Consider the following 18,442-nt stretch of genomic DNA (forward strand, 5'->3'; position numbering starts at 1 on the left):
TACTACTACTACTACTACTACTACTACTACTACTACTACTACTACCACTACTACTACTACTACTACTACTACTAGTGTGTTTATCTACTAACGCTGCCATTCACAAACTTTTATGAAAAAACTAACGTGTTCTCAGGGACTAACTATCTGGTAACGCAGTTGGCTTTGTTCATGACCCTCAACTGGGGATCCCGGGTTCGATTCTCGGGCAGGACAGACATAGTTGGGCACGTTTGCTTTCACCTAATGCCTCTGTTCATCTGGCATTAAATAGGTACTTTGTAATTAGGAGACTATTGTGTGGGTTGCCTCCTGAGGAAGGGTCAGTAGTTTGACCTTAGAGGGACCTTGATATAAGCCTAAAATACGTGATAGGGAGCGGGTCGGCCGAGCGGACAGCACGCTGGACTTGTGATCCTGTGGTCCTGGGTTCGATACCAGGCGCCGTCGAGAAACAATGGGCAGAGTTTCTTTCACCCTATGCCCCTGTTACCTAGCAGTAAAATAGGTACCTGGGTGTTAGTCAGCTGTCACGGGCTGCTTCCTGGGGGTGGAGGCCTGGTCGAGGACCGGGCCGCGGGGACACTAAAGCCCCGAAATCATCTCAAGATAACCTCAAGATAGTTTTTAGTTTAGTTCATTTATTATGCACCCCATACCCATCTTGTGGGCGGTAGTGAAAGGGTTACAGAGGCACATAATGGGCTCAGGGACTGAACCCCACAATTCATTTAGCTAAGCAAGTTACAATCTTGATGAGTTACAAAATTCAATATAAGTCGTCACATCAACAATGGGTTCGAGATCGACCACAAGTACAGGTTCTAAAGTAAGCAACTGACATATGTGGAGAGCTAGTGTCACAATTGATGTTTGTCCTGCACACCGCCCCCCCATCCAGTGGGCAGCGGTGGATAGGTTACAATCACTTAGTTACTACCTACAGTTAGCAAACTGGGGATATTTGGCTAAGATTTCTGGTAGCAGATCATTTTGAATGAAATATTGACACATCGCTGGAACATTGGTTATAGAATTGTCTCTAAATTCACGTATCTTTTCGCACACCATCACATAGTGACGGAGGGTGTGCGAATAATTTTGTTGACACAGTTTACATTTGTTCAGGTCTACATCAGCAGATAATGAGAGTTCCAAGAGATACTTGTAACCGAGTCTAAGCCGAGCAGTAGTAACATCTAGAAGTCTGCTGATAATCCACATTATTGACATTTTCATTTACACAGGTGCAGCTGGGAACACAACTAACACAACCAGCCCAGGTAAGTCACCACTACAACAGTTACCATCTACGCTACAACCACAATCACTGCAACCACTATGACTGTTGCTGGTGAGAGTCACTTCTACAGCCAATTGCCAATAGCTTGTTCTACCACTATCAGTCACATCAACCAGTCTTCCCACCACCACCAGTCACATCAACCAGTCTTACCACCACCGCCAGTCACATCAACCAGTCTTACCACCACCACCAGTCACATCAACCAGTCTTACCACCACCACCAGTCACATCAACCAGTCTTACCACCACCACCAGTCACATCAACCAGTCTTACCACCACCACCAGTCACATCAACCAGTCTTACCACCACCACCAGTCACATCAACCAGTCTTACCACCACCACCAGTCACATCAACCAGTCTTACCACCACTATCAGTCACATCAACCAGTCTTACCACCACTATCAGTCACATCAACCAGTCTTACCACCACCACCAGTCACATCAACCAGTCTTACCACCACTATCAGTCACATCAACCAGTCTTACCACCACCAGTCACATCAACCAGTCTTACCACCACCAGTCACATCAACTGTTGTCAACTCTACCATCACTACCACTGACAACCATATTTACAACCAGCACCAAGACTTGCCCTCACAAGAACCACCATTCATGCCAGTACATATGTCACATATGTACATATGTACACAGTTACATATGTCACCACAATTGTCACAACCAGTCAAGTCCTGCTCCTCTACTACCACAAGCAGGTTTATCGCTACCATTACTACTAACAACCTTTCTTAAACCAACCACCATTCACAACCACATGACTAAGGTCAAAGGAACCACTATCCTCAGCACCTGTCATTCTGCCAATTTTATCTTAACCAACATTATACATTATGCATTTATATCTTAACCAACATTATACATTATACATTTATATCTTAACCAACATTATACATTATACATTTATATCTTAACCAACATTATACATTATACATTTATATCTTAACCAACATTATACATTATACATTTATATCTTAACCAACATTATACAACGTGATTTGTCAATTGTCAGAATTCCGTGAGTAATTTTGGCCTTAAAAACCACGTGATTAGACATAATTGACAGTTTCATTTACACAGGTGCAGCTGGGAACACAGCTAACACAACCAGCCCAGGTAAGTCACAACTACAACAGTTACCATCTACGTTACAACCACAATCACTGCAACCACTATTACTGATGAAAGCCAAATCTATAGCCAATATCACATTTATTATCTCTACCAAGATTGTCATAAACCTTTACTACCACCACTACCAGTCACATCAACCAGTCTTACTACCACTGCCAGTTACATTAACCACAATTCTTTACGCTGCCAGTCACAGCAACCGTTACTGTTACTACTGCTAGAGGCATCAACCAGATTAACTGTCACATCAACTACACTTACTCCCACAACCAGTCAACTAGATATAGTGCCACTACCACATTAACAACTATTACTAGCACTGTCACTCATATCAACCGCAATTACTACCAATTAAAGGCATATCAACCACTAATACTTCTACCAACCATATGTACCACAAGCCCCCAAGACTTATACTCAAAAGAACCTGTGGAACCTGTGGAACCTGTGGAAATATAACTAGTTGTAATATTAATATAACTAGTTATGTTAATGATGTTAACTAGCAGGGGTAATTGTCACTATAATTGCCCCCTGGTAGTTACACTCAGCTCCTCTACTACCATACTACAATTAATTCCCACAGCAAGATTACAAATAAATATGTTTTTTTTCACAGACGTGAAAACACGCGATAATCCACATAATTGACATTTTCATTTACACAGGTGCAGCTGGGAACACAACCAGTAACACAACCAGCCCAGGTAAGTCACCACTACAACAGTTACCACCTTCGCTACAACCACTATTACTATCCAAAGTCCAAAGCCAGTATAACATTTGTCACCGCAACCACTAAGATTGTAAATTATATCATCTCACTGTACTATAACTACCGGTTACATCAACCACTACCAACCAAACCATTCATTACACACTTCTGGTTTCAACTCTTTTGACCATGTCGTAGCTCAGTCGTTTAATGCAGCGTTTGGGATGATCTAGGACGTAGGTTCGAATCCTCGTCACGGCCCTTGGGGATTTGATCAAACCATTCATAAATGGTAGTACAGGATATATATATTTGGGAAAATTTGTATACTAAACACAGAACATTTATCACATAAGGGGTCACAATACCAACATTGCATGTCAACATTTTCAATATCAGCATCAGAAACTTAATTGGTTATCTTCAGGTTATCTTGAGATGATTTCGGGGCTTTTTAGTGTCCCCGCGGCCCGGTCCTCGACCAGGCCTCCACCCCCAGGAAGCAGCCCGTGACAGCTGACTAACACCCCAGGTACCTATTTTACTGCTAGGTAACAGGGGCGTAGGGTGAAAGAAACTCTGCCCATTGTTTCTCGCCGGCGCCTGGGATCGAACCCAGGATCACAGGATCACAAGTCCAGCGTGCTGTCCGCTCGGCCGACCGGCTCCCCCTGGTAACAATTTATATAAAATCATTTCAATACTGACTGGACTAAAGAGGCGTATAGCAGTCTATATAACACATTACATTTTAGATATGAAGTGGGTTACATATAGCAGTTTAAAACACGATATATTGTGAAGATATAGTTTATATTACAAAACGAAGATGATGCAGTTAAAGAGTAGAACTAATATTAACTAATTAAACCATTTGAACATCCTTAACACTTTACATCAACACTGAGACACAACACAACATCAACTCTACATCAAGACATTGACACAACATCAACTCTACATCAAGACATTGACACATCAACTCTACATCAAGACATTGACACAACATCAACTCTACATCAAGACATTGACACAACATCAACTCTACATCAAGACATTGACACAACATCAACTCTACATCAAGACATTGACACAACATCAACTCTACATCAAGACATTGACACAACATCAACTCTACATCAAGACATTGACACAACATCAACTCTACATCAAGACATTGACACATCAACTCTACATCAAGACATTGACACAACATCAACTCTACATCAAGACATTGACACAACATCAACTCTACATCAAGACATTGACACAACATCAACTCTACATCAAGACATTGACACAACATCAACTCTACATCAAGACATTGACACAACATCAACTCTACATCAAGACATTGACACAACATCAACTCTACATCAAGACATTGACACAACATCAACTCTACATCAAGACATTGACACAACATCAACTCTACATCAAGACATTGACACAACATCAACTCTACATCAAGACATTGACACAACATCAACTCTACATCAAGACATTGACACAACATCAACTCTACATCAAGACATTGACACAACATCAACTCTACATCAAGACATTGACACAACATCAACTCTACATCAAGACATTGACACAACATCAACTCTACATCAAGACATTGACACAACATCAACTCTACATCAAGACATTGACACAACATCAACTCTACATCAAGACATTGACACAACATCAACTCTACATCAAGACATTGACACAACATCAACTCTACATCAAGACATTGACACAACATCAACTCTACATCAAGACATTGACACAACATCAACTCTACATCAAGACATTGACACAACATCAACTCTACATCAAGACATTGACACAACATCAACTCTACATCAAGACATTGACACAACATCAACTCTACATCAAGACATTGACACAACATCAACTCTACATCAAGACATTGACACAACATCAACTCTACATCAAGACATTGACACAACATCAACTCTACATCAAGACATTGACACAACATCAACTCTACATCAAGACATTGACACAACATCAACTCTACATCAAGACATTGACACAACATTAACTCTACATCAAGACATTCTGGGACTATCCTGGCTTATAACCACTCCAAGTCCTGCTCATCTACTACCACTAGCGTCTTTAATCACTACCATTCACAACCTCAAGACTAAAATCAGCAAAACCTTGTCCTAATCGCCCGACAATCTGCCCCATATATATAACTTAACCAACACAATACAATGAGATTTGTCAATTGTCAGAATTCCGCGACACATTTTAACCTTGAAAACACGTGAAAATCGACATTATTGACATTTTCATTTACACAGGTGCAGCTGGGAACACAACTAACACAACCAGCCCAGGTAAGTCACCACTACAACAATAACCATCTTCGCTACAACCACAACCACTGCAACCACTATTACTACTGCTGATGAAAGCCAGTGTCACAAGATTGTCAATTATATCAACCTCTTCTAAGACTGCCAGTCACATTAACCACTCATAAAACCTTACCTTGCCTTGAGGTTACCTTGAGGTGCTTCCGGGGCTTAGCGTCCCCGCGGCCCGGTCGTCGACCACACCGCCACAAGTCTGCAATAGTTGCTAATTCTGCCACTGCCAGTCACATCACCTGCAAACTATTACCACTACCCAGTCACATCACCACCACCTCCGCTGCCAGCCACGTCAATCATTCTACCACTGCCAGTCTTATCAACCAGTCTTGCTTCACCTGCTCATCATATCAGCCGTTACTGATACGATTGACAGTCACATCACTAACTGTTACTACCACAGCAAGTAACATCACTAATTCTTACTACATCAGCAAGGAACATCAATTGCAAGTACTACCACTATCAGATACATCAACCACTATTATTCCACTGCTACTCATGACAACCGCTTCAGTTACAACTACTGCTAGAGCCATTAACCAGACTAACTACCACTACCAGTCACATCGACTGCTGTTACTACAACCACAACTCATATCAAACACTATTACTTCCTCACCAATCACTACCACCACCACTGAGTCACAAAGCACACATCCACTGTCAACCACATCAACCACCACCACATTTACCACTAATACTACTCCCAACCACATTTACCACAAGCACCAAAACTTGCAATTACAAGGAGCACCATTAACAGCAGTACTAGTTAATGTCACTGCCACTGCCACTCAGCTCCACTACTAATGTGTTTATCTTCTACCATTAACAAACTGTTATCAAACAACTAAAGCTAAAGTCAGCACAACCACTGTCCTCACTCTAACAATCTGCCCATATATATATATATATATATATATATATATATATATATATATATATATATATATATATATATATATATATATATATATATATATATATATATATTTATAACTTAACCAACATAATACAAAGTGAGTTTTCAATTTTCACAATTCCTGGATTCATTTTAACTTTGTAAACACGAGATAATAAACATTATTGACATTTTCATTTACACAGGTGCAGCTGGGAACACAACTAACACAACCAGCCCAGGTAAGTCTACAACAGTTACCATCTACGCTACAACCACAACCACTTCAACTGATGAAAGCCAATCTACAACATCACCACCACCAAGATTGTCAATTATCTCAGTCGCTTGAAGTGCCTGTCACATCAATTGCTATCACATATACCATCAATACTACAGCAACCATATCTGCTATCAGCACCAAACCATGCCATCACAAGAACCACCATTAATACCACTATTAGATATATGTCACTACCATTGTAATTGACAGTCACATCAAAAACTATTATTTCCAGTGTTAGACAGACCATTCTCTACTGCAACCACTGAAAGTAGCATCAACCACTGATACTACTGCCAACCACATTTACTACAAACACCAAGCTTTACAACCACAAGAACCACCATTAATACCATTACCAAGTCGACCCTCATACTACAAACCGGACATGATAGAGCTGATATCGTCGAAACTTTTAAAATACTAAACAATTTGGAGGATATTGAACCACACCAAACCACAGGCGCCGGCGAGAAACAATGGGCAGAGTTTCTTTCACCCTATGCCCCTGTTACCTAGCAGTAAAATAGGTACCTGGGTGTTAGTCAGCTGTCACGGGCTGCTTCCTGGGGGGTGGAGGCCTGGTCGAGGACCGGGCCGCGGGGACACTAAAGCCCCGAAATCATCTCAAGATAACCTCAAGAAGATTACCACTTCTATACAAGGTCAGATGTAACACAAACAAGAAGCAACGGTTGCAAGCTCAACAAACCACAATGTGGGGCATAAAACAGATGTTTTTTCCCCCATAGGTATATACACCCATAGAACCGCCTACCCGCCGAAGCTGTAAATGTCAAAATATTACTGAAATTCAAAATCAAATTCGATAAAATCATCTGAACAAATGAGGGGGGGTCCTTTGGCAAGCCGCCGGTATCCTGTCCCCGTCAAGGCCGCTATCTCTTAGGTGATAGGTAGCCTACCTATCAACCAGGTAGGCTACCTTGCCTAGATGTAACAGTCTCGGAGAGGAATAGCGGCTCTCACACTGCCGTCTAAACTTAGGAAACCAACATAGCCTTAATGCTAAAAGTGTGTGCTCTGATAGGTACAAGTGGAGTGTTGTCAACGCTAATCTCACCCGCCCCCTTACACACGGCTCCAGTTGACAAGGTAAAGTAAAGTAGGTCCTGATTAATAAGGTATTGAACAAATACTATAGAAGCAAGATCACCAACTTGCTAATAAAAACCGTTCCTGACACCAAACAAAACCCTTTGAAGAGACAAATGTCATCTATGCCTTCATACGCCCACTTGGGGACTGTCAGCCCCTACGAACTCAATATATAGGCAAGACAACATCCCTTTCAAGACGCGTAACAATGCACAAACAGCAAGGCCCTATCGAGGAACATATAGTCTCTATACATAACCAGGTCACCACCAGAGAAATGTAAATATTCGAACTCTGCCTTTGATAATGTTAACAAGAGTTCAAAAAACGCATCTTTTAGCATCAGGCCAAACAAAGTTGTAAAATGAACTTTGGAGAGTTAATTTTTCAACTTCCTTCTCAAGATAAGAAACACATGAGAAAAATAGAGAAGATTCGCGCTAAAATCATTCATCTCACACTTTTTATCATACTCAATATTATATATATATATATATATATATATATATATATATATATATATATATATATATATATATATATATATATATATATATATATATATTTATTCTTAAAGAACTGAAAGAATTATTGACTCGTTATAGACTTGTAAACACTTGATAATCAACATTATTGACATTTTCATTTACACAGGTGCAGCTGGGAACACAACCAGTAACACAACCAACCCAGGTAAGTCACAACTACAACAATCACTCAACAACATGCAACTAGAGTGAACTACCACCACTGTCATGCAACCACTAACACCAATGTTGTTAATAATATTATCTACCTCTGCTCACACCACTGTCAGTCTCATCTACGGGGCATCATTTCCACTAGCAACCTCATCTACTACCACATCTACCACCACTACACTTGTATCTACCATTAAGACCATATTCTATTGCAATTTCTACGATAATGAACTAAGATCTACACATTCGAGAATTAACACCTGTCAGTCAATGACAATATATGCTACAACACCTATAATTACCAACATCTACCACAACTACCACCATTGGCAACAGTATCCACGAAAACTACCCCATTATTTCTACCACCAAACTGATTCACCGGTAACAACACCTACAACCACCCAACTACCACTATCGAGTTCATATAACCACTACCAGTTCTACCACAACCATAACCACCATCACAGCTACCACAATTTCGGTACACCTACTATTCCTTACCGACACGAGAATCTAAAATAATTCTCAAGAATTGATTCTTGGGGCGTATTTGACACACCTGAATACCTTGTAGTAGATTTAGGTTGAGTAGATCGTAGTAGATTTAGGTTAAGTAGATCGTGGTAGATCTAGGTTAAGTAGATCATATAAGATCTTGCGTAGATATTGATCTTCAGACAACAGCTGCTGGTCATTATCTACGAATTGTCTTCAAGCACAGGTAGGGTTGTAAACACCACTGATACTGGTAAATAGGTAGTTACTACCACCACTGATGTAAATAAATGGTTACTACCACCATTACCAACCATTAGGCTTCAATAGTCACTACCAACACTGATCTATTGTTTCTTAAGTCATATCTATTGTTTCTTAAGTCATATCTATTGTTTCTTAAGTCATATCTATTGTTTCTTAAGTCATATCTATTGTTTCTTAAGTCATATCTACCACTATTGCTCCTGTAAATGGCATCTACTACTATTGTAAATTTCATATATCATTATTCTCACTTTAATTTACATCTACCACTATTGCCACTATAAAATGCCACTGTAAATCACAGTTTTAAAATCATTAGTTGTAAAATAAAGTGTTTTAACATTTAAAGATTATACAAAGATTCATAACCTTGTAAAAGTTTTATTTACACATTTACACAGGTGCAGCTAGGAACACAACCAGCCCAGGTAGGTTGGATGTGGACAGCTACCAACCACATTGAAACCATTGCTACTACCACTACCAACACCACTACCACTGAAACCACCACTACCACCACCATTGAAACCACCACTACCACCACCACCGTTGAAACCACCACTACCACCACTACCACCACCATTGAAACCACCACTACCATCACCACCACTGAAACCACCACCACCACCACCAACAATGAAACCACTACTACCACCACCACCACCACCACCACTGAAACCACCACCACCACTGAAACCACCACCACCACCACCATTGAAACCACCACTACCACCACCACCACTGAAACCACCACTGAAACCCCCACTACCACCACCAACATTGAAACCACTACTACCACCACCACCACCACTGAAACTACCACCACCACTGAAACCACCACTACCACCACCACCACCATTGAAACCACCACTACCACCACCACCACTGAAACCACCACTACCACCACCAACATTGAAACCACTACTACCACCACCACCACCACCACCACCACCACCACTGAAACCACCACCACCACTGAAACCACCACTACCACCACCACCACCACCATTGAAACCACCACTACCACCACCACCACTGAAACCACCACCACCACTGAAACCACCACTACCACCACCACTGAAACCACCACTACCACCACCACCACTGAAACCACCACTACCACTACCACCACCAACATTGAAACCACTACTACCACCACCACCACCACTGAAACCACTACTACCACCACCACTACCACTGAAACCACCATCATTGCCACCACCAGCAAAACCACAACTACCACCACCACTGAACCACTGCCACCACTATCACTATTACCCAATCGCCTCCACCACCATCACATCCACTAGCAATCACATAGACTTACAACCACAATTTACAACCTCATCTACCACCACTACCACCACCGCTGAATGTGCTTGTTACCATTACTACCAATTAAACCTATAATTACCACAAATAACAACCAAAATTCCTATAAAAACCAACTGGGTTAATAACCGGGACCCATTATATGTAATCGCTTCTATTTAACGAGGTGGATATAAGGCATTATATACATCCATATATAACAACCCATTATATATGGATATATATAATGGAACCCATTATATATGGATATATATAATGGGTTGTGGGTAAGATGTACCTTAAGGATAATTTAAGGTATATCTACCACTCTAACTACCATATCTACCACATCTACCACTCTAACTACCATATCTACCACATCTACCACTCTAACTACCATATCTACCACATCTACCACTCTAACTACCATATCTACCACTCACACCAGTTCCAGTGGTTCACCAGTGCCAACCATTCTACAACCAGAACAGACAAAGACAGTCCTTCTTATCCCCCCTACTGGTAACCACAACCCCTCCTCCACCACCACCACCACCACTACCATAGCCAATCCACCCAACAACCATTCACATCTACCATGTTTATCACTCTGGACAACCACAATTCCAATCACTATTACCACTGACAAGTACGTCTACCACCATTAACAACTACTAACGTGTATACCACCATCTACCACCAGCAAGCTCTCATGTACTAACAACTATTCACAACCAGAACTGACACAAGTAGTACCACTGTCCTACACCCCTGGGGCCAAGATCAACCAAGCATACGAAACCTGTACATCTTTTCTTAATCCAAAAGGCTTTGTTTACACTTATTAGACAGTTTACGACCTTGAAAGCTTCAGAACCCAAAGTCATCACTGTTAAAAATCTCGTAGTACTTCGGGTCGCATAAACTGTTAAATATATGAAAGCAAAGCCGCTTGTTTCGAGGAAAGATGTAAATGTTTCGTCTGTGGGTGCGTAAATAATTGATGAATCCTGATTGGATAACATGTTTATTTATATTATTTAATAGGAAATAACAAGGGGGCATAATTGCAAATTTCCTGACAATCATTGCCTTTGTAAACACGTGATTATCAACATTATTTACATTTTCATTTACACAGGTGCAGCTGGGAACACAACTAACACAACCAGCCCCGGTAAGTCACCACTACAACAATTACCAACCACAATCAATGTTATCACCCCTACTATTCCTCCCACTGCCACACGTATCTACCACCATCACTATAACAACTATCTCAGTGGCACTACATCTACCAGCTGCACTTCCAACAATGACTACAATTATCAGCAATATCTACCACAATTCCTACCACTGTCACCCTGATGGGACCAGCACGTTCTTGTGGTAGATGTTACTGGTTCTACCACAAAGTCTACCACTGATAACCATCTCTGAAATCACTGTTTACCTTTCCAGCTACCACAATTATCAGTACCACTGCTAACCACAACTACCACAAATGTCAATCAAACCTACCACACTATTAAGTCCACCTACCACCACTGTCAACCATATCTACCACAACTGTCAATCAAATCTACTACCACTGCCAACCACATACTAGCACTTGGTAGTTCGTCAACCACTACAACTCTCTTTACTGTTTTTGTAATAACTATCATTAACAACCATTATTGACCAATTAACCACAACCACAACTACCACCAAAGGTGCCAATGTCATATCTTTACGTAAACAGACCACTAATATTTAACAAAATCTTTTACAAATACTTTAACATGGTGATTTACCAATTCATCAATTAACTGACTTGGTTCATGACCTTGTAAACACGAGATAATCGACATTATTTACATTTTCATTTACACAGGTGGAGCTGGGAACACAACTAACACAACCACCACAGGTAAGTCTCTACCACCACACGTGTCAACCACACTGCAACCACAACCAGTGTCATACACACTTATTGTTACTCAAAGTTGTGTCAACCACTATCCCTAATACTATCAATCACGTTAAATACATCTACCACTAACCCCTACCACTGTCAACCACATCTACCACCAGTCCACAAACCTCGTCTACCAACATTGCCACTCATATATCTACCATAAAAGCTATATATGGCAATTCCAACCTCAATTATATTGATGCCATAATGGCAACTCTATATTGATGCCATACAACTACCACGATCAGTCATTACAACACTGTCGGCTGCCCACAACCACAACTGCCACCACAAGTGTCTACCAGTCACCTAGTATGCGCTACAAAGGTGTTAAAATGCATTAAAGGGACTTCAAACACCTCAAAATATTCCAGAGTTGGTTATTTACCTTTGTAAACACTAATCAACACTAATTACACTTTCATTTACACAGGTGCAGCTGGGAACACTACTAGCAAAGGTATGCTGCAGCCGCCACACTTGCTAATTACCATAGTTCATCATTCTGGCTACAACTACTACCAGCACTTTGTCTAATCACTACCACTATCACCAGACAATACCATTACTTCCACTAGTCACCACAATTACCACCACCATACGTCCCAACCACTATTACCAGCCAACACCGCGACCATAAGCCATCTTGCGCATCAAGATTACCACTAACTACTACCACTATCACTGGCCACAACCACTATTACCACAAACCATTATAACCACAATCGCCACTACACTACCTCTGTCACCAGCCAGTATCAACCCTTGCACGTTTGGGAGTGATCCTGGTCGACATGGGTTCGAATCCTGGCTGGATCATTTCGAGTTCTTTGTTCTCTATGGCTTGCGCGAGAATTTTGAGAACTTTATGATGTTAAATGACTATGTAAATACGTGTTAATTAACACTTAACACTTTCATTTACACAGGAGGAGCGGGAGTGAACTCAACTAACACAACCAGTCCAGGTATGTCGCCTCTACCACAATTACTACTAATGGTGATAGTCTCATCTACCACTAACCTGTTTCTACCGCTACCCAGCCTCTACCACTAACAAGCTTCAATCGTTAATCAGATTTTAGAACTAACCAGCCTATAGCACTAATCATTCTCTACCACTAACCAACCACTATCGCTAACCAGCCTCTATCGTTAACCAGCCTCTACCAATAGCTAACTAGTATTACTAACCACACTGGTATTGTCAGTGGGTCTCTGCACGCTCTCCAGGTCAGCAATTTCTCCAGCTTTGAAAGGGGCTGTCATTGTGCAGCAGTACTCCACTCTAGAGGGCACTAGCGTCTTGAAGAGTATCATCATCGGTATAGCACTCTAGTGTGAAAAGTGCCACCACCACATCACTGGCAAAACAGTCACATGTTCATCACTATTGCCACAATTAGGGACCACATGTGCCACCAACACTACTGCCATTCCGTAATGGCAACAGCCTATAGCCATACCAAATACCACAATCATTGCAGACCTAACCTATCCACACTGACGGTGTGGGTAGTTAAGGTTTGATAATCACTCCTATTAATCACTCTCCTGCAAATCACGAATCTGCCAACACCAGCTGAACAAACGAGCCATTTATACAATACAATACAATATAATTGATACAATATAATTGATACAATATAATTGATTCATTAAATTTTTGTTGCTACACTGAACTACAGTGTATAGAAAACACAGAGACATATAGAGGTCACTGTTAGAAAACCAAATGAGGCGCTGCTGAGGTAGGGAACACACACAAGGTTAAGCGGGCGTTTCCTCTCTGGGTCGCGACACTGAGGCGCTGGAACAGGAAGCTGGCTGGCCGCTGTTGGGTGTGTGGTCTTTAAGGGATCCGGATGAGTTGTTTTTGTCCTCGATTTACAATCGTGGATCTTGGGTTCGATTCACGGGCGGGATGGAAATGATTTGGCATGTTTCTTTTCACCTAATGCAGCTGTTCACCTAGCAGTATTGATCCGGGAGTCAGGCAACTATTGTGGGTTTGTATCCTGAAGGGCGGGGGGGGGGGGGGTTAGGATGTAAGCCCACAAGTTTTCCATCTTAAATTTTCCATGATAGGGAGGAAACCTCGAAAAAAAGCCAAAGTATATACACAGGCTTCCTGTCCCTGACAAAGTTTCTAAAGTTTCCTTATAGTTTCAATTATTTTCTGTCAGGTACCTGCTGAAGCCGCCATCTACTTGCGGTACGGGTTCGTTCCCGACTCTCAATCGCGAATACCGGGTTCGATTCCTGGACGAGACAGAAACAGTTGGGTACGTTTCATATCACCTATTGCCTCTGTTGACCTAGCAGAACATAGGTACCTGGGAGTTAGTCAAAAGCTAAGGGACTGCCCAATAGTTCGACCATGGGGAGACCTCGATATCAGCCTACATATAAGGTGTGCCTAATAGGCCAAATTGCCTAATAAGCCGAGTTTTCCTGAAATTATACATCAGGACATTCTCTTACACATGAGTAATGAAATTTTGGAGATCTTGTGGGCTTCTACTTATGGCTGAAATTCATTCTTCTTACTACCCACTTTGACCCTTATAGCATGACGGTGTTAATGGTACAATAAGTCGTTGTGTCGGGGGACAGGCAGCCTGTGTATATATACACGTTAGGCTTATATCCAGGTCTTTCCCCTCCCCCCCCCCAAGGTAGAACTATTGATCTTTCCCAGGATGCAACAAGCCGACTAACTCCCGGGTACCTATTTACTACTAGGTGAATATCGAGAGTGGATGACAGGAAACGTGCCCAACCATTTCTCTTCCACCCGGGATTCGAACCCGGAATTCCCGATTCTGAGTTGAGAACGAATCCGACTGTACTACTGGGACCCTTATTGCTAATTTTGGTCTTGTTTTTTTGTGTCGCCACCCCTGCCACTGCTGTGCCACCCTGCCACTGCTGTGCCACCCTGCCACTGCTGTGCCACCCTGCCACTGCTGTGCCACCCTGCCACTGCTGTGCCACCCTGCCACTGTTGTGCCGCTGCAATGTCACCATTGTGCCAATGACATGTCACCACCTCGTCACAGGCACAAAATACCCCATAGACACGGAGGACATCACCAAAGGTAATTTACAACAGTGTAAATTTTGAGGCTACACTCATCTTTTAGCATCAGTTTATTCAAACTCAAATGTTTATTCAGGTAAAGTACATACATACAAGAGGTCATACAAAAATTGATAGATTTATAAATAGAGCTAGTACATACAATGCCTAAAGCCACTATTACGCAAAGCGTTTCGGGCAGGAAAAACATTAAAGACTAGCCTCATGCTAAAAGCTAAGACCAAGCCTTATGCCAATAATATGTAGCCTTCCGCCACATTTGGTGCATAATGGCACACTGAGACTAATATCAATTTGTCGATATCACTATAAAAAATTAAGAGAATTAAAAAAGAGGTTAACCAACAGGTTAAAAAAAATTATTTTTAAACCTTTACAATTAGCTAGAGGTGATGTGTGCCTGGTTAATATCACCTGATAGATAGAAAACTTTTTTATTTATACAAAATTGTAAATTCCAACATTTTTAGACCTGGTCTCATCGCATTCAAGAATGTAGAATTTACATCACTCCGTTTCCTTAAAATGATATATATATATATATATATATATATATATATATATATATATATATATATATATATATATATATATATATATATATATATATATATATATATATATATATATATATGTTTGGTATTCCAGGAACGAATCCCAAAATCACTCCTGTGGACATGGCTAAAGTGCCGGGGACCAGCCTCCACAAGTTGGTCTACATTACTCTTCCCTCCTTCTGCGGTGAGTGGACGAAGTGGAGAGAGAGAGAGAGAGAGAGAGAGAGAGGGAGAGAGAGAGAGAGAGAGAGAGAGAGAGAGAGAGAGAGAGAGAGAGAGAGAGAGAGAGAGAGAGAGAGAGAGAGAGAGAGAGAGAGAGAGAGAGAGAGAGAGAGAAAGAGAGAGAGAGAGAGAGTTATCACTGGTTATTATTCTCTATATTCACTTGTTGTGAAAATAGTTGCCATAGAGCGAGGGTAACAAGTGAGTAGCGAATACAGTAAGGAAAGAGTGAGCAAACTAACCCCCTTCTCTCCCCCCCTTGCCTTCCTACAGGTATGGTGTTTCTCATCATATTGTGTATGTGTTGCACAAGATCCGACTCCATCCTCTGCTCCATCTGTAGTAGCAACCCACCTAAGTAAGTTCCCGCCACCACGCCCACCTCTCTACCAGCCACGCCCACCTCTCTACCAGCCACGCCCACCTCTCTACCAGCCACGCCCACCTCTCAACCAGCCATGCCCACCTCTCAACCGGTCGCACCAACCATGGAAATTGAAAAGGATCTAATACCATGAACATCATGACACCCCTATCCCCCCCCCCCTTTACGCTTCCCACCACAGTCATGGTTATATCATGGATACGTTGACGACTGTCTAATGGCATGAACAAGCGGCGCCTGTCAGTCCACCGTCACACGGAGACAGAGACCATAGTAGACAGACAATCAGACCGCAAAAGAAATATTGACTGAAGCAGATACATATAGACAGAAACCGTTGCTGGCCCAATAACAGACACCATATCAGACAGACACAGAGACGGCAACACATGGACACAATACATTGTAGCATATAGAGACACAGACAGACAGACAGTCATTTTACCAGACAGCCACATAGCAAGAGACAGACAGACGCAGGTACAGACACCACTCGCTCCCCTCTCACCTCAATATTTACACGCTAAGGAATACTAATAACATTGGTGGCTGACGTTATATACAAGTCACAGACAGACAGACAAGATCGAGTATATCTTAATCTGAAGGTCACCTTCCACCGGCGGTTTCATGTAACGAGAGATGTGTCGCGAGAAATAAAGAAAAGCTGAAAAGATAAGAGATAAGAGAAAGTGGGAAGAAATATGAGACTGAATACATCGCAAGAGGGAGAAGCAAAGGATAATAACAGCAAAGAAGGAACTAATCAACAAAAGGAACAGGACAAACAACAACAAAATAACGACCAACAACAGAAGGAAAAGACAAAGTAAAAATTAAAAAAAAAAAATTAATATCGTACCCACTAAAAAATATTAGGATATCAGAGGTATACTTAACTACCCAATATGCACAATCAGTTTACCTGCATTATCTTTCATATGTAACAGGTAAACAGTAATACCCATGTATACCAGACAGGTATACAGCAATTAACTTTCATTATTCTTCAATTCCTATTCTTGCGGACAGGCAACCTATTACATTTATTAAGGCTGCCAATTATGTGCCTCTGTAACCGTGTTCACTACCGCCCACAAGATGGGTATGGGGTGCATAATAAATGAACTAAATACCCCTAATAACAATTTCTAACCAATCCAGGATGAAATTCACATTAGCCTAAAGATCACATACCTGTTTACCACTAGGCTAAGTTCCTAATGTATCGACCTAAGACTTTTACATATATATAAAACGCGCTTGTACTGTATATATAAAGGCGTGATTTATTTATATATAAAACCGAGATGAAGAGATATTTAAAATTTATTTGGTTTATGTGATTAACAATATAAATAAGTACAAAATTTGGATATATTAGACACGCACAAAACTGAATACTTTGACCTTTCAAAGTTTCCATATTTGTGCTTGGTTGCTTCTAATTAGTTTTTAATATAGTGTACTTTATATAAATACTTGCATATACTATAACAAATGTTGCAATATCCTTACTATTATTTCAATTGTTAATGTTATTATATATATCATT

At 41.1% G+C, this 18,442-nt stretch overlaps 1 protein-coding gene across 4 annotated transcripts in view; it reads left to right on the top strand.

The window, feature by feature from the left end:
- LOC123774956 (mucin-21-like) overlaps window positions 1-18,024 on the top strand; it is a 32,345-nt gene extending 14,321 nt beyond the window's left edge. For 2 of the 4 annotated variants that reach the window (XM_069319300.1, XM_069319301.1), the window contains 4 exons: window positions 13,550-13,588; window positions 15,683-15,721; window positions 16,372-16,464; window positions 16,776-18,024. In XM_069319300.1, the coding sequence (XP_069175401.1) occupies window positions 13,550-13,588; window positions 15,683-15,721; window positions 16,372-16,464; window positions 16,776-16,864 (260 nt within the window). In that variant the 3' untranslated portion in view covers window positions 16,865-18,024. The remainder of the gene's footprint in view (window positions 1-13,549; window positions 13,589-15,682; window positions 15,722-16,371; window positions 16,465-16,775) is intronic. The other 2 variants (XM_069319302.1, XM_069319303.1) reach the window with 1 other exon arrangement.
- Window positions 18,025-18,442: the final 418 nt, after the last annotated feature.

The sequence above is a fragment of the Procambarus clarkii genome, chromosome 92, assembly GCF_040958095.1.
Source record: "Procambarus clarkii isolate CNS0578487 chromosome 92, FALCON_Pclarkii_2.0, whole genome shotgun sequence".
In the NCBI taxonomy this organism is placed as follows: Eukaryota; Metazoa; Arthropoda; class Malacostraca; order Decapoda; family Cambaridae; genus Procambarus; species Procambarus clarkii.